Genomic DNA, 18,329 nt, shown 5'->3' with positions numbered 1-18,329 from the left:
AACCATGGGATCATTAACATTCGTCTAAATAGATTGGCAAGCCCTCAGCTTAATGCAACATGTGAATAACTGCACCTGATAACACAGCACTCCTTCAGTATTGCACGCAATAAGCGACCTAGATTATGAACTCAATTGGGGATCAACTCAATGCTCTACCCAGAGCAGCCATAAACTATGGTTTAGGAATAGCACTGGAGCTAGCGTGGGAGTTGGCTGCCCATCTTTGAAGCTGCAGATAGTGCATGACGCAAGCAGGCCACGGGGAAAAGGAAATGGAATAAAATACTCACACTAAATGCAAGCATCTCCCCCTCTACCAACCCCAAAACTATGCTTGTAGCAGACCTGAGTTTCTGCATTCTAAAATAAATCTAATAGGTAGAAGACTAAACAGGCCCACAAATGACCTGCTGCCCTCTGACAGCTCCACTGCAGTTCAACATTCTCATCTTTTAGTTCCATTCATACTGATAACATGCCTACATGCACACAGTGCAAACCATAATGCAAAGGAGATGAAAACCTTATCTATGCAGCTGACTGAGATGAACATGTGCGCCACATTACTGTTCAAGTCAAGTTAAAGTGGTGAGAGGTGTTAAGTGTCAATGAGAATGCTGCTCTCCTAATACAATACCCATATAAAAGCCCCTGATCTTCCCAAGCTGCTGTTATGACTCCTAATTGGAGTCTTTGGAAATTTCCAAACACCATCCAACTTTGCATCAATAAGGTCTACATTACAAAAGAGCTCAACTGCAATAGTTCTTCTGGAAACAATGGATATTTGGATCTCAATCTTTACTAGCATGTGTCTGTATGCAGGAAGAGAACACAAATTGGTAGCTTCATTACCCAGTAGTTTTACTATTTGCACAACCCAAATGTATCGCATGAAGCAGTATTCATACATTTCTTCGAAATCTGGGTAAGATTCAATCCCCATCTTCCTCTACGTTACTGGCAGTGAGCTTTATCATAGCTGCTCTCAAATCGTCTCTGATCACTAGGCATGATGACCTTCAGTTCATAAGTCTATTTTTTCCTTTGCATTTTGAAGGCTTAAAGCATATCCTCTTGCAAAAAATGTGCTAGAATATGTTAGACTAGAATAAGAAGCCTGTGGCTCTTGCTTTTCTCTTACCTTAATTGTATCTCTATTCTTCCCTGCTCTCCAGAAGGCAGCTATTCTTGGGAGAATATGGTTCCACAAGAGTCCACAGATTCTCATACCTCACCTAAGTGGGCATTCTTGGGTAAAGTTAGACAGCCAACGCTGTTATTCAATGACAGACAACATTATAAATGATCTTGATTCTGCTCTGATTGGATCTTCAAGTACATATTCCATCAGGATCCACAGGAGAAATCAAGAATGGGAAACCCAACTGATTTCCTTCATCCAATTCTGGTGTGCTGTGACGAAACGTAACAAGCTCTCCAAGTCCCACACTTATCTGTCTCCTCACATATGCAGGGGGGTGGGGGTGGGAATGATGATATTTTGATCTGTACTGCTCAGAGTGATGTGGGTGACCAACTAGCCCATTAGGGGGGACTATTGGTATTGAATTCTTCTCCCCATTTTTTTGTTTTGCGGGGAGGGGTTGGGGTGTTGGAAGAAAGCAAACAAACCAAGATGGAAATAGCAGTAACAACACAGGCCAAAGGCTGCATAATTCTCCACACAAGGAATCCTTTGTTGGGCAGCAAGGTGGAGAAGGATAGGTGACCCTGCAGTAGCCAACAAGCCCTTTCCAGTAGCCATCTGTTTGGGGTAGGAATAAGTAAATAAACTGTTTTGCACTATAAACTGTATTGGCATGAACAGCTATACAAATTTGGAAGAACTTTATAAACCCATTTACTTTGAGATCTGTACACAAGTTAGATGACACCATCAATATATTTCAGAAATTTGAGGTATCAGCCTGTAGATTTTCCAATATATTTGTCTCTCTCTCTTTCCAGATCAGTTGGCTCAGACACAGGGAAGATACATAATGTGAAAATGCCCACTTAATTTTAGAAAGCACTATGAGTCTGAATAAAAGGGCTGCAATTTAAGCTAAAGCACACGTCACTCAGTTGTTCACAGCCATGGAAATTTGGCTATTCTCCACTCTCTCCCTCCCACCACCAGAATAGGCTAAGACTACACAAGATGAGTCATCAACAGCCCGTAAATCCTTTTTTTTTTTAAAAATTGCAGTCATCAAAATCCAATTTTGCTTTCACTTGTAAGCAGTTGAGAAGAATCTGGAGGTACCTCTGGCCAGAGCTGACTGCAAACTGTCAAGAGGCCAGGAGTGTGAATTGACCTGAAGCAAAGGATCCAGTCTGTAGCATGAAGAAAGTGAAGCGTTCGGCACTGTGCAGCCCGAAAGGCAATTCTGCAGCGGCTTCTCATTAATGCATGGACAATCCCTACAGCCCCGTGTCCTTTTCTTGTTGCACCAGCTCCCACATCACAGGGATGGTATTAAAGATTGTTCATAGTCTCCAACAAAGTGAATTTGGCATTTTGGCAGGAGTCAAAAGCACGATTCTGCCTATGTTTTAAAAAAGATAAGTGAGATTAGAGCAAGATTGCAATAAAGAAGAAAAATAAGACTCAATCATATAGCGCAGGAGGTAATCCAACCTATTGCACCAATGCTGGTTATTTGGAAGAGCTGTCCAATTAATCCCACTCCCCTGCTATTGCCCAAAAGCCCTGAAAATTGGCCCCTTTAAAGTATTTAACCAATTCCCTTTGTAAGTTAATATTGAACCTTGTTCCTATGCTTTTTCAGGTGGTGCATTCCAGATCACAACTCATTGCATAATTTTGCTTCCCTCAGGCCACCTCAGATTCTATTGCCAATCCCTTAAATCTGCATCCTCGGCTTACTGATCCTTCTACCACTGGAAACAATTTCTCATTATTTATTCTATCAAAACCCTTCATTTTGAACATCTCTATCAAATTGTCCTGTGAATTTCTCTTCTCTTAGGACAACCATCCTAAGCTTATTTAGGTAATTGAAGCCTCTCATGCCTGGCACCCTTCTAACGAATTTCCTCCAGAACCTCTCCAGTCTTCACACCCTTCCTAAAGTGTGCTGCTCAGTATTGGCCACAATACTCTGGCTGAGGCCTAAGCAGTATTTAATAAACATTGTACCCTATATCTCTATTTATAAAGAAAGGATCCCGTACGTTGCTTTAACAGCCTTCTCAACTTGATCCTTCGACTTTCAAAGACTTCTGTATGTAGATTCTCAGGTGCCTCTGTTCCTGTATCCCATTTAAAATGTTACCATTTAGTGTGTTGCCTCTCCTTTTTCTTCCTACCAAGATGAATAATTTCACACTGGTCTTCATACAACTCTGCATTGAATTCCATCTGCCATGTATCTGTCCATTTCACAAGTCTGTTTCTGTCCTGAAGTTTAATATCTTCTTCACTGTTTCTAAACTTTGCATCATTTGCCAACTTTGAACCTATGCCCTGTATACCTAAGTCCAGATCATGAATATATACCAAAAAGAGCAGCGGTCCTAGTATTGACCATGGGAGACACCATTGTATACTTCTCTAGCCTAAAATGCAATTGTTCATTAATACTACCTGCTTTCTGTCACTTAACCAATTCTTTATCCATACATCTTATTCCCTTTAATACTTTTTAATTTGCAAATAAGCTATCATGTCAGATGCCTTTTGAAATCCATATACACATCAATTGCACCACCCTCATCAACTCTCTCTACTCAAAGAACTCAATTAAGCTAGTCAATCACGATTTGCCTTAACAAATGTGCTGGCTGTCATTTTTAAAACTTGCATTTTTCCACGTGCCAATTAATTGTTGTCCCAGATTGATGTCTGAAAGACCCCCCCACCACTGATGTTAAGCTGACTGGCCTGTAGTTGCATGATTCATCCCCCTCCCCATTTTTGAACAGGGGTGCAAATATTTGCAACATATAGCACAAAATAATAGAAATAATTAAAGATACAAAATTTGATTTGCTGGATATCTTGCATCTAATGCTAGTCTAATGCTGGGTACAGTTGCACAGCAGTTGTTAGTGACCCAGAGGCCTCCATTAATCTTTCAGAGCTACAAGTTCAAATCCCACTATGGCAGCTGAGGAATTTAAGTTCAATTAAGTAAATCTGGAATCAAAAGCTCCTCTTAGTACTGGTGGCTATGAAATTATCAGATTATCATAAAAACCCATCTGATTTTTTAATGCCTATCCTTATCCAATCTGGTTTATGAGACTTCAAACCCACGGCAACATAGTTGGCTCCAAATTGCAATAAATGGCAAAATTAAACCACTAGAAAAAAGTCAAAGAAAAATCCTACATTACATGGGCTGCAGCAGTTCAAGGTGGCAGCTCACCACCACCATCTGAAGGGTAATTAGGGATGGGCAATAAATACTGGCCATGCCATCAGTGCCTACATCCCATGAATAAATAAAAAATATTAGAGATCAGAGCAATCTCGCAAATCATTAAAATAAAAATTATTTGTTTTCCTGACCGTGGAGAGCAATCAAGGACTTAAACAGATGCTAAACAAGGAATATTACCATCTTATTGATCCATAGAGGCTTTATTTACTGCAAGCACCCTTGTGCCATTTTATTGGGAAAATGCATTGTGCATTTCATGGCATGATGCTCCTCAATTTGTAACAGTGCATCTTCCAGCTTAGAAGTAAAGGTCTCCCAATTTGCAAACTTGTGGAATTAACGGAAATCATGAAATATAGGACTATTTGCAAAACTAACCTTTAAAGTATTATCCTAAATATAATGGAATTACCAATAAAATGTATTGTTTTAAAACATCCGCATGGTCACTGTGATGCAAATACACTTTATCATACTTGCTGTTTTGTGATCAAGTGATAATTAAATCCAAGCATTGGCTTGTTGAATGTATATGTGCATACTTTGTACGACGCTCGGTACAAGCGGCAGGAGTTTGGCTAAAAACATTACCTGACATTGATTTAGGCATTAGTTAAAATAAACTGAAGACGACGGACAAATCAAAGAAAACAAAGCATATTTCAGCTCAGGAATATGTGAATCACATCCCAGTAAGCCTAAATGTGCATTTCTAAGCTTTGGGAGGTAATATATTAAAATATACTTTGTTGTCAATATTGTATGAGTACAGCCGTGAAATACAGTGTCCCCAAATTTTGCTGCATATACTGTGATAGGCACGTTAAAAAGTATTTAATTTCTCTGTGATTTAAATAGACCCCTAATCTTGACCAATATTATAAGATCAGCTGGTACGAAGTAAAAGCCATAGATTCTGGAAATTTACACCCCTGATGTACTGAGCCATGCAGACCTGTAGGATCCATTACCAGTGGTGATGGTTGTTGCTCTGTCAGGGGAGCAGTTGGAAGCACTATATTTGGCTACATTGCAATTGGACTAGCAAGAGGATAGGTAAGGGGAATAGGGAAATCAAGTCAGGGCTCCTTCTTCCCAGAGTGTGCATGTGGATGATGGGTACAGCCAGGATCAGCTAGGTGTAATACCCTCCATTGCATTTTGGTCTAGCACTCACTATCCAGGCTCTCTCGCTAAGACTGGCCACTTTTTGAAACACTGAGGGAGACCAAAGTTCTTGGAACCATATTCCTGCAATGACCACTTTCTGGCTGCGCTTCAGCAAACAAGACTGTTGATATTACGAGGAACTGACAAGTTCACTATACCGCAAATATCACTGAAAGTAAATAAATACTGATGAGGTGAAAAGGGACAGTCTTAGCTTACTTAGTAAGGAACGCATTGAGGATGGGAATCACAGAGCGTGGAAAGTAGCTCTTCTGAATCACTTGTTCGAGAACTTTCAATGGCCCAATTAGGTTACTGACCACTTTAATCTTCTCTTCACTCTGGAAAATACAAAACATAAAATGGTTACAAAAACATAGCATTTAAAGAGACAATATCATAATATGACACAGCACAGGAAGCCATTTGGCACATCCTGCTCCCTCCTACTTATGAGTATTCATATTAGATTTAAATAGATTTATTCTATCCAGTTTGCTCCTCACTTATTGCTATGTTAGCAATATCTTCTCACTGCAAAATCAATATGATATTTAGACCTCAGTAGTGCCTTCTGCCTCCATAAGATCTCCTTTTTTTGTCCTTAAATGGCCCCACCCTTCCTTTGACTATTGTTTTACTACTTATGTTTACAAAAGTCTTTTATGTTAGCCACAAATCTATTCTCATTTTGCCCGTTATTCCCTTTTTAGGTCATCTCTGTAGTCTCTGTATTTAGCTTGGTTCTCTACTGCATTATGAAGTGGGAGGAGATGCAGTCCAGAACAAATATATTTTCAGGAAGAAAAAGGTGGGGCTCCCAAATCTAGACCTAGACCCACCTAAGATGTCAAGCAACATGCAGATTATGATCAGGTGAAAAAAAAAGGGAAGCTTATGTCAGACATCAAGAGTTCAATACTGCAGAAATGCTAGTGGGGTATGGAAACTGCAGGTTTGAAATTAAAAAGGAAATTAGGTAAGTGAAGAAAGGGCATGAAAAATTATCGGCAAGCAAAATCAAGAAAAACCTAAAAAAAAAGCTTTTTATAAGTACATAAAGAGCAAGAGGAAAAAAAGGAAAGGGTAGGGCTGATTAGAGGCCAAAAATAAATGCTTTGTCTTATTCTTCCACGGGATGTGGACATCACTGGCAAGGCCAGCATTGGCTGCCCATCCCCAATTGCCCTTGAACTGAGTGGTTTGCTCAGCCTTTTCAGAGCGCAGTTAAGAGTCAACTACATTGCTGTGGGTCTGGAGTCACACGTAGGCCAGACCAGGTAAGGATAGCGGATTTCCCTCCCTAAAAGAAATTAGAGAACCAGATGTGGTTTTTACAACAACAGCTGATAGTTTCATGGTCACCATTACTGAGACTAGCTTTCAATTCTAGATTTAATTGAATTTAAATGCCACCAACTGCCTTTGTGGGATTTGAACCCCTGTCCCCAGAGCATTAGCCTGACCTCTGCATTACTAGTCCAGGGACATAACGTACTATGTCACCATCTCCCCTGTGGATGTGCAAGATGTGGGCCTGGTTCTTAATGAATAATTTGCACCTGTTTTCACAAAGGGGAGGGGGAAGAGATGCAGCAGATATTGTATTTAAGGAGGAGGAGTGTGAAATATTAGATGGAATAAACAATAAGAGGGGTAATATTAAGGGGCTAAACATCTTTGAAATTGGTACATCACCAGTCCTGGATGAAATGTATTCCAGGCTGCTAAAAAAGGCAAGGGAGGAAATAGTGAAGCTTCTGGCCATCATATGCCAAGCTTCCCTGGCCACATGCGTGGTGGCAGAAGACTCCTAACCTCATACTGTTGATTAAAAGTAGTGGAAAGGGTAATTACAGGCCAGTCAGTCTGACCTCAGTGGTGGGCAAATTATTGGAAAATGATCATTCATAATTTAGAAAGGCATGGAATAACCAAGGAAAGTCAGCATGGATTTGTTAAGGGGCGATCATGTCTGACTAACTTGATTCAATTTTTTTCAGGAGGTAACAAGGAGTGATGAGGGTAGCACATATGATGTGGTCTTCCTGGATTTTAGCAAGACTTTTGACAAAGTCCCACATGGCAGACTGGTCAGGAAAATAAAGGTACATGGGAGGTCCACAGGAAGGTGGCAAGTTAGATCTAAAACTGGCTCAGTGGCAGGAAGCAAGGGGTAATGGTCGATGAGTGCTTTTGTGACGAGAAGGCTTTTTCCAGTGGGGATCCACAGGGCTCTGTACCAGGTCCTGTGCTTCTCGTGGTAAATATCAAAGATTAAGACTCAAGCTGTAGGAGGCATAATTAAGAAGTTTGGTAGTGATACAAAGATTGATTGTGTGGTTTATAGAGGAAAATAGATGTAGGAAGCTATGTAGAAAATGAAATTTAATCCTGAGAAATGAGAGATAACGTACTAAGGGAGAACAAACAAGGCGAGGGAACACACAATGAATGGTAGGGTGCTGAGACGTGTAGAGGGAGAGGGGGACCTTGGGAGTGCATGTGTACACATTCCTGAAGATAGCAGGTAGATGAGTTAGTTAACAAGGCATACGAGATACTTATACTTATGAGATACTTCCCTTTGTTGGTTGAGGCATAGAAAAGCAGTTGGTTTTGCTAGAATTGGATAAAACATTAGTTAGGCCATAGCTAGAGGACTGTGTATAGTTCTAGTCATCGCATTACATGAAAGATGTGAACGCACAAGAGAGGCTTAGAAGATGAAGGTGTTATGAAGATGTTGAAGAATTTTAGCGATGAAGAAAGGTTGGATAGGCTGGGAATGTGTTCTTTGGAACAGAGCAGGTTGAGGGGAGATTCAATTGAGATGATTCTGCCTTCTCAGGTGGATGGAGTAAAACATCCCCTGACATTATTTTGAAAAGAGGGAGAGTTATCCTCAGTGCTCTGGTAATACTTATTCCTTAAATTAAAATCTCAAAACAGATTATCTGGTCATTTTCATTGCTGTTTGTGGGAGTTTGCTTGTGCAAATTGGCTGCTGGGTTTTCTACATTACAAGAGTGATTACGCTTCAATAATACTTCATTAGCTGCAAAGCACTCATGGTATTTGGTGGTCATGAAAAGTCCTATATAATTGCAAATCTTTATAGGGTTACGGACTAAGAGCTGCAAAGTGGGATTAGGCGAAATAATTCTTTCTGGTGTCACAGACACGATGGGCTGAATGGCCTCCTTCTGTGCCATAAATTTTCGGTTTCTATGTAGCCATACAACTATCATAAGCCTTCTTCCTCTGTTTAATTTTAAACTCTATTCTAGTCTTCCGGGAAGCTCTGACTTTGGATGCCCTCCCTTTCTTCTCCTTGGGAATGTATCTATTCTATACCTGTCCATCTCCTTCTTGAAGGCCTGCCCATTGTTCAGTTTATTTTAAAATGTATTCATTCACTCACATGATTGGTTGTTTAATTTGTCCCATTAGCAGTCATGGCTGGTAGGATTGCAGAGTTTTGACCTGATCTGTTGGTTTTGGGACAGAAAGCTGTCTATAACGTGATGCTGCCACTGCTATAGACACACGTGTATATAGTCACATGCTGTGGTTTCACCAAGTTGTCACCTTATGAAGCTACAACACAGGACTACGTGCACGCTAAAGGCAGATATAAACGATCCTGCAATCAATTACTGTGCTGCCGACCAATTTTGATTCCAATCCACCTTTGCAAGATCCCTTTTTAATTCGATGATTGAAGTCTCCCTTATCGCTACTCTATATTTCTTATATCTTTGTAATTTGCCTGCAAATTTGCTCCTCTATTTCTTTGCCACTATTTGATAGACTATAGTACACACCACGCCATACCTCCTCTATTGCTCCTTAATTCTAGCTAAATAAATGGTGTCTTTGACCCTTTAGCTACATCATTCCATTCCAGTGGTATAATAGTTTATTTGATCAACAGTACCATTCTCTTTCCTTCCACTACTCAAAACTGCCATCCTTCACTATCTTTCTTGAATATATTGCAGCCAGAAATATTAAGGGTCTATTTTTCTGCTCATTTAAATAAGGTTCTGGGCTTAAGTTCCACTCCAGGGCCTGAGCACAAAATCAAGGCTGACACTCCAGTGCGGTACTGAGAGTGTACTCCACTGCTGGAGGTGCCACCTTTTGGGATGTGACTTTAAACAGAGGCTCCATCTGTCTTCTCAGATCGCATGGCACTATTTTGAAGAACAGGGGAGTTATTCCCAGTGTCCTGACCAATATTTATTCCCCAATCAACATCACAAGACGATTATCTGCTCATCGTGCATGCATCTTGCATTTAGTCAACTCCCCCCTGTTCGTGGAGGCTCCACTCCCACGAGATCTCGCAAAGGGCAAAATCAAGAAAGGCGAACACCGTTTACAATGGGACTGAATTAAATATGTTCCAGCCATCCCCAGATTTGCAGTGCGCGCTTTCTTTGAGGAAAAGAGGACAAACAGTGTGTTATTTTGTGATTTCTGAAGAATTTTATTAAGTTATTTATTAACCTTTCAAGACCATGTGCAGAAACTTGAAATGTTCACTTCTGTAAGCGTTTAGTTTGTGTTACAGTATTTTAACGATTGGAGGGCAGGGGAGCAGCGACTCAGAGTTTTAAAGTTTCTAAGTGTGCAGTGACACCAGTGCTTTAGGACAGTTCGAAAATGTGGGATTTGCCACTCGTTACCCAGGTGTGTGCTGTTTAAATGTCATTGTGAACTTATGGGCTTTCTACTGGTTTGACAGGCTGCATGAGCTTGAAGCACAGAAGCAGCAAGTTTGTCAACAGCTTGAAGATCTGAAAAAATAGGTAAGTTTGCCTCTCTCAAGTGCCTGTAATAGTTGCATGTGTCTCTTTGTTTTTTGGTTTGACTTTTTAAACTGGCAGCACCTGGATTGTTACACTTTTAATTGCAGATGAGTGAAGTTTCGGGGGCGCGAGCTGCAATTGGATACACAAACGGATTCACTCAGGTAAACAAAATCGTGATAAAGGCGGGCACAAATGGCAGGAGTTGGCTATTTTTATTTATTTGTTCACGGGATGTGGGCGTCACTGGCAAGGCCAACATTTATCGCCCATCTCTAATTGCCCTCGAGGTGGTGGTGGGGGTGAGCTGCCTTCTTGAACCGCTGCAGTCCATGTGGTGTAGGTACACCCAGTGGTTAGGGAGTTAGGAACATACAAATTAGAAGCAGTAGGCCACTCGGCCCATCGCGCCTGCTCTGCCATTCAATAAGATCATGGCCGATCTGATTGTAACCTCAGCTCCACATTCCTGCCTACCCCCAATAACCTTTCGCCCCCTTGCTTATCAAGAATTTATCTACCTCTGCCTTAAAAATATTCAAAGGCTCTTCCTCAAAAGGCAGTAGAAGCAGAGCTCCAAAGACACACGACCCTCAGAGAAAAAAATTTCTCATCTGTCTTAAATGGGCAACCCCTTATTTTGAAACTGTGACCCTTAGTACTAGATTCTCCCATAAGAGGAAACATCTTCTCCAGATCCACCCTGTCAAGACCCCTCAGGATCTTATATGTTTCAATAAAGTCGTCTCTTACTCTTCTAAACTCCAGCAAATACAAGCCTAACCTGTCCAACCTTTCCTCATAAGACGTGCATTCCTGGTATTAGTCTAGTAAACCTTCTCTGAACTGCTTCCAATGCATTTACATCCTTCCTTAAATAAAGGAGACCAATACTTTACACAGTACTCCATATGTGGTCTCAACAATGCCCTGTATAACTGAAGCATAACCTCCCTAATTTTGTATTCAATCCACTCGCAATAAAGAGTAACATTCTATTAGCTTTCCTAATTACTTCCTGCACCTGCATACTAGCCTTTTGCAATCATGCACTAGGACACCCAGATTCCTCTGCATCCTCTCACCATTTAAATAATATGCTATTTTTTATTCTTCTTGCCAAAATGGACAATTTCACATTTTCCCACATTTATCAGATCCACTCATTAACCTATCTATATCCCTTTGTAGCCTCATGTCCTCTTAACAACTTACTTTCCTACCTATCTTTGTGTCATGAGCAAATTTAGCAACTATACATTCGGTCCTTTCATCCAAGTCCCTGTGGCAGACCATTCGTTACATCTTGCCAACCAAAAAATGACCAATTTTCACCTGCTCTGTTTCCTGTTAGCTAGCCAATCTTCTCTTCACACCAATATGTTACCACCTACACAATTAGCTTTTATTTTCCGCAATAACCTTTGATGTGGCACCTTATCAAATGCTTTCTGGAAATTTAAGTACAGTACATCCACTGGTTCCTCTTTATCCACAACATGTGACCCCTTCAAAGAACTTCAATACATTATTTAAACATGATTTCCTTTCACAAAACCATGTTGATTCTGCCTGATTACCTTGATTTTTTTCCCTAGTGTCCTGCTATAAAGTCTTTAACAATAGTTTCTAACATTTTCCCTATGACAGATGTTAAGCTAACTGACCTTCTGATCATCTTCCCTTTTTGAATAAAGGAGTTACATTTGCTATTTTCCAAACTAATGGAACCTTCCCCAAATCTAGGGAATTTTGGAAAATCAAAGCCAACACATCAACTATCTCCCTAGCCACTTCCTTTAAGGCCCTAGGATGAAGTCCATCAGGACCTAGCCACTTGTTAGCCCGCAGCTGCAGCAACAATTTGCTCAGTACCACTTTCCTGGTGATTGTAATTTTCTTGAGTTCCTCCCTCCCTTCCATTTCCTGGTTTACAGATATTTCTGGGATGTTACTTGTATCCTCTATAGTGAAGACCAATGCAAAATACCAGTTCAATTCATCTGCTATCCCCTTCTTTTCCATTATTAATTCCCCAGACTCACTTTCTACAGGACCAATGCTCACTTTGTTAACTCTCTTCCTTCTTATTCATTGAAACTCTATGTTTTTATATTCCTAGCTAGCTTTCTCTCGTAATCTAATGTTTTACTCATTAATCTTTTCGTCATTGTATTTTTTTAATATTCTGTGCAATCTTCTGACCCGCCACCCATCTGTGCGCAATTACACCTTTTCCACTTTTGCGCTTTTTCCTTAAGTTTGATACCATCTTTAACTTTTTTTACTTAACGATAGATGGTAGCTCCTCCCCTTGGAATTTTTCATTTTCATTGGAATGTATCTATCCTGTGTATTCTGAAATATCCCCTTAAATGTCTGCCACAGCATCTCTATTGACCTCTCAGTTCTAGGATTTTGAACCAGTGACATTGAAGGAACGGCAACATAGTTCTAAGTCAGGGTGATGTGTTTCTCGGAGGGGAACTTGCAGGTGGTGGTGGAGGCCTCATGCATCAGTTGTTCTTGTCCTTCTAGGTGGTAGAGATCGGGGGTTTGGAAGGTGCTGTCAAAGGAGCCTCGAGTTGCTGCAGTGCATCTTGTAGATAGTACAAACTGCTGGCACTGTGCGCCAGTGGTGGAGGAAGTGAATGTTAAAGGTAGCAGATGGGATACCATTTAAGCAGGTTGCTTTGTCCTAGACAGTGTCAAGCTTCTTGAGTGTTGTTGGAGCAAGTGGAGAGTATTCCATCACAGTCCTGACTTGTGGCTGGGAGATGGTGGACAGGCTTCAGGGAGTCAGGTGGTGAGTTACTCGCCACAGAATTCCCAGCCTCTGACCCACTCTTGCAACCACAGTATTTATATATGCTGTTTGTGGGAGTTTGTTGTATGCAAATTGGTTGGCGTTTCCTACATTACAACAATGGCTACACTTCAAAAAGCCACTTCATTAGCTGTAAAGCACTTGGGGATGTCCAGTGATCATGAAAAGCACTATATAAATGCAAGTCTTTTTTTTATTTGAGACTGCTCTCTGTTATTGTCATATCATTTACCTATGCTGTGATTTGTGCCTGAAAACTCACCAACCTTATTTACCGCTCAAAAGGCATTCAAAATTCATTTTAAACTGCCTCACATTTCACTACCCCCCTCCACCAACATCTGAACCCTGCAGATTTTGAAGTATTCTTTCCTCTTCTTCTGTTTGTCTCACTCTGACAGTGTTGTGTACTTTGTTTCTCCTTTCTGATGTTTCATTCTGGTGCCCATACCCTGCCAAATTAGTTTAAACCCTTCCCCATTGCACTAGTCAACCTTCACCCAGGACGTAGGTCACAGCTCTGTTGAGACCGCCATCTTGAGAGTACCACATTTTACACCAATTACTGCTTTAACAATCCTTCTGTACCAAGGGTGTCCAAGCTACTTTTCTGAGTGAAAAACATGGAAATTCAGGACCACATATAAAGTTTAAATTGGTGTTCCATTAATTTCTGTATACTTCAAATTGCTGATCGAAACACATGGATAGCGCTATTCCAATTTGTAATTTATCTACCATGAGGCAACTGCACGAAAGCCAACCTTTTCCATACCTCCAGACCCGCACAATTTAAACAGAGCAACCAAGTGAATAATAAGTGCAAATCGACTGACGTTTCTGGGCTACAAGAGCCTAACTGCCACTTGGCAGCTTCAAGACCACAAGTTGGACATTTCTGCTCCACACACCAGATCAGTTCCTACCTTCAGAAGTCCCATATAGACCAAGAGGGTAGTAATGAACACATCTAACTGAAATCCAGAAGTCTTGAATGCTTTCTGCAACAATTCATCTATAGTTGGAGCAAGGGTCAGGGAGGAGGGAAAATAAAAAAAAGATACTTGTATGTAAAGAAAAACTGTTTCAATATTCTTGATTTCTTTTTATATATGGTATTTTATTCAAGAAACTCATTCGCAGTCTGAAGGCTGAATGGCAATGTGGCTTGCATTAAAAAATTAATATGTCTGCATAGGATAAGAATTCAGGTTAAAAATGTGCAAACATGTAACAATCATGTGGTAACAAAAGTAGACAAACAAATGCTGCAGTTAACAGAGAAGTGGTGGATGGGATATTAAAGGAAGAGGAAACCAATACACTCATCCTACATTACAGCATTACAAGCACTGAAGTACGTATAAACTTCATCCTGCTTAGTCTGCTCTTAATACTCATTTTTCATCTTGGAGATGGACAGATGGATCAACAGACTTCACTAGTGCTCAGCTGATAACTCTGCACTAGCCTGTGTGCAACAAACCGTTTCATGTCTCCTCACTGGAAATGGGATCCGAATCAGAGATGCCAAACTCAACATCTTTTTATTTTTGCAGATATAGGATACGGCAAATCTTAATTAATTTAAGAAGTCATTGTTTGTTGTGTTGGCTCAGTTTCCTATATGCATGAAGGCAAAACATAAATACAACAGTGGAACCGCACATAGAGGAACCAAGACTACATCTGCGTTTCAGGCTGTGAACGGGTCAGGATTCAACTAAAATCAACTGTACACAGTGATCATGCTAAGCTTCATTGACTGGCATCAGTTGGATTAAGTTTCTCAGTGCCGGTGCTCTTATTCATCTCAAAACTCGCTGAAATCAAACTCCAAGCCCATTTGGGGCCCATATTTAATATGCCACAAGTCCAAAAGAATGGACACAAGTTCCAGCAGAACTAGGACAGAAGTAGGTTATTTTTCTGCAGGGCAGTTGTACGATGATCTATACACAATCCTAATTCAAATCACCCAATATGCTAAATCAATTCAGGTTAAACAAACAAGATAAAAACAAAAAGCTAAAAGCTACTGCGGATGCTGGAAATCCAAGAAAAAACAACAAACAAGATGTCTACATCACCTGCAGTCTCTATTACTGCTGCTTTAGTTTCCTGGTCTTCCTTGTAGACTGCAGCCACCTTCAGAAATGTCTGGACAACTTTTTCCGAGTTTGATAGATCGGTCTGTGGGGACAACGCCCAAAGGAAATTTATTTAGGACAGTCAATCTTATCCTCTCGGTATGTACTTTCCACCCTCTCCTGAAGAGACAGCTTCATGCTAGGGTCATTTAATTTAGCAGCCGTGCTGGTCATTCCTTTTGAAGGGGACTAGAAAGTGAGCATCAACAGGCTATGTCATCACACTTGACTCTAGTTAAGCCCTCATGGGGCGTCCAGGTGGGCTTTGCAGCTGTGATTAAAATAACAATTAAACTGGATCTTTTCCCTTTTTCTCCTGCAAGGATAACAAGTACAATTGTCCCACTCTTAACGCTAGCCTGGATAGAATCAGCTAACTCAGGACAGACAGGGGGTTGCAAATCAGTGAGAAAATTGCAAAGAAAATGCAAGCTATTCTCTCAGTACCTGCTGCTGAATCAGATGTGACCGTTTAGATCCTAGCTTAAGGAGTTTGTCTGGAGAAGGAGAAGACAAGAATGTGGCAGCTTCTGATGCCGGACCAGTTGGGATTGTTTTCTAGAAAAATAAAAAACAATTAATGAAAAGCATGGAACAGCACCAGAGGACAGACTGTGTTTCATGAAAAGCTGAGTTTCTTTTCCAGCAATGTTAAAAACAGATGGTTAAAACCAAATCACTACAGACCAATAAAGGAGCTCCTCCTGTCCAGTCTCCTAACTTCTATAAACTGTAAAATATCCATAATTCTCATCTCTCTATCCTGTTCAACACCAACTTCGATTGGAACTTCACTCATCATTCCAGTGCTCGCTGACCTCATGGGCTCCTGGTCCCCCACTGCCTCAACTTTAAAATTCTCATCCTTGCATTTATATCTTTTGGTGCCCCACTCTCCCTACAATTCAGTAGAGGGCCGCATTGCTCCTAGTCTGGTCTCACGCCCATTACTGCAGCATTGGGCGCTGTGCCTTCAGCCAAGAAAATTCCCCCTCTATACCTTTCTGCCTCTGTCTCCATCTTAAACATGCTCTTAAAAACTCAGCTCCTTGACCGAACTTTTGGTTAATCCCCATTTATTTTTGGCTCACTTGTACTTCTGCAGGATGCCTTGTAGATTAAAGGGGCTAACCGAGTGCAAGTTGTTGCTGTTGATGGAAGAGAATTTACTGAGACAGCAACCCAGGGTGGTGTTGGAGATACAAAGTGAGTGAATGAACAGAGATAATTACAAGTAAACCTCATTGTACCATTAGTTCCTTAACTGACTTAATAATTCAGGACTGTTGCATTGTGCCTTTCTGATTAGCTAGTGATGCAGAATAGACCATTTTTCATTTCTGACATGTCAGCATCAAGCATTTTCAGGCCAGATATTGATGCATACTAAGACTGAGTCCACTCTATAGCTTGTGCCAAAAGAACACTCGCTAATGTGGCAGCATTTCTGTTCCCCAAACCAGCCTCTCAAAGCAAGACTGCTAATTAGTGTTGAAATAGGAGGCAGCTCTTAGCTGTAGGTCCTAAAACTTGCTCAAAACAAGAATGAGTGAAATAAAAAGACATTTGATGGGCTCTGTCCATTGTTTTTATTATAGTTTTATGGCCTTTGGTCTTCACGTCTGTTCCTTGCCTTCAGGGTGACGCATAATTAAGTGGGTTAAAGACGGCCCAAGGCAGCAGCCACCACCCTGAGCAGAGGCCAGAAAAGGGGTTTTCTACAAAATGATAGAATCGAATGCCAGCTGGCAGAAGGTGTAGCGAGGAGCAGGTCACTGTATCAAACCATTATGCCATGTAATCATAAGAATGGTTTGTCACATAATTATCCACACCATTATTTCACTATCACAGCCAGCCTATTGAGGGGAGAGCCTGAACAGTTAGAGGCTCATGAGTGATTGGACGGGAAGAAAACACAAGACGAGTTAAAAATGACAGCATTGATCCACACAGGGGTCTACCCTCCTTCATTTTTGGATGCACACTGGCAAGTGGCCTGTAATGTCTGGGGCAACTCTGAAGAAACAGAACCCAAAAGTAGGAGGCATTACAAAAATTAATATATACAGATTTTTAAAAAAAGTTAGAATTTTTCAAACTTAACTAAACGAATGCCAATAATTTAACACAAAATCCACCATCTGCCTTTTGTTCATTAGTGTTCAACCTCTTGGGTCATTGTTCTTCTTGTGTCAGTGTATTATCTCCATAACCATGGTCAGCATTTCTCTACTCTTTATCTTAAAGGAACAAGATAGTAAAGATATTGCCCTAGACACAACTTTCTTGTCCCTGCAGCCTCACTGTTAAAATCAAGACTCATTATACAATGTTCTAATGCAATATATATTTTTTGGACTCCCTTTGGAAAACCCCATCCCTCCCAGTCTTCCTTCAGAATCCCCACTCCCCTCCCCACCCTCGGCCTCCCTTTGAAACAACCCTCTCCTGGCCTCCCTTCAGAAACATAGAAACTAGGAGCAGGAGTAGACCATTTGGCCCTTTGAGGCTGCTCCATCATTCAATACAATCATGACTGATCTTCTATCTCAACGCCATATTCCCACTTTCTCCCCATACCCCTTGATGCCCCTAATATCCAAAATATTATCAATTTCTTTCTTGAATATACTCAGTGACCCAGCCTCCACAGCCTGCTGTGGTAGATAATTCCAAAGGTTGACCACTCAATGAAGAAATCTTTCCTCATCTCAGTCCTAAATGGCCTGCCCCATATCCTGAGACTGTGGCCCCTGGTTCTAGAATCCCCAACCAGGGGAAACATCCTCCCTGCACCTAGTCTATCTATCCCTGTTAGAATTTTACATGTTTCAATCAGATCCCCTCTCATTCTTCTAAACTCTAGTGAATACAGGCCCAGTCGAACCAAACTCTCCTCATATGAGAGCCCTGCCATCCCTAGTGTCAGCCTAGTGAACCTTCGCTG

General features: G+C 40.9%; 1 protein-coding gene across 1 annotated transcript in view; it reads right to left on the bottom strand.

The window, feature by feature from the left end:
* Positions 1-1,839: 1,839 nt before the first annotated feature.
* Positions 1,840-18,329, bottom strand: part of LOC144669547 (ran GTPase-activating protein 1-like) — a 54,325-nt gene continuing 37,835 nt past the window's right edge. Inside the window, exons 12-16 of the mRNA XM_078532027.1 lie at positions 15,827-15,937; positions 15,320-15,422; positions 14,156-14,244; positions 5,805-5,926; positions 1,840-2,555 (exon numbers count right to left, since the gene is read on the bottom strand). Of these exons, the coding sequence (XP_078388153.1) occupies positions 2,486-2,555; positions 5,805-5,926; positions 14,156-14,244; positions 15,320-15,422; positions 15,827-15,937 (495 nt within the window). The 3' untranslated portion in view covers positions 1,840-2,485. The remainder of the gene's footprint in view (positions 2,556-5,804; positions 5,927-14,155; positions 14,245-15,319; positions 15,423-15,826; positions 15,938-18,329) is intronic.

Source organism: Cetorhinus maximus, chromosome 29 (genome assembly GCF_964194155.1).
Source record: "Cetorhinus maximus chromosome 29, sCetMax3.hap1.1, whole genome shotgun sequence".
NCBI classification, from domain to species: domain Eukaryota; kingdom Metazoa; phylum Chordata; class Chondrichthyes; order Lamniformes; family Cetorhinidae; genus Cetorhinus; species Cetorhinus maximus.
Note: the sequence above shows the minus strand (reverse complement) of the source record. Positions and strands in the feature narration are given on the sequence as shown.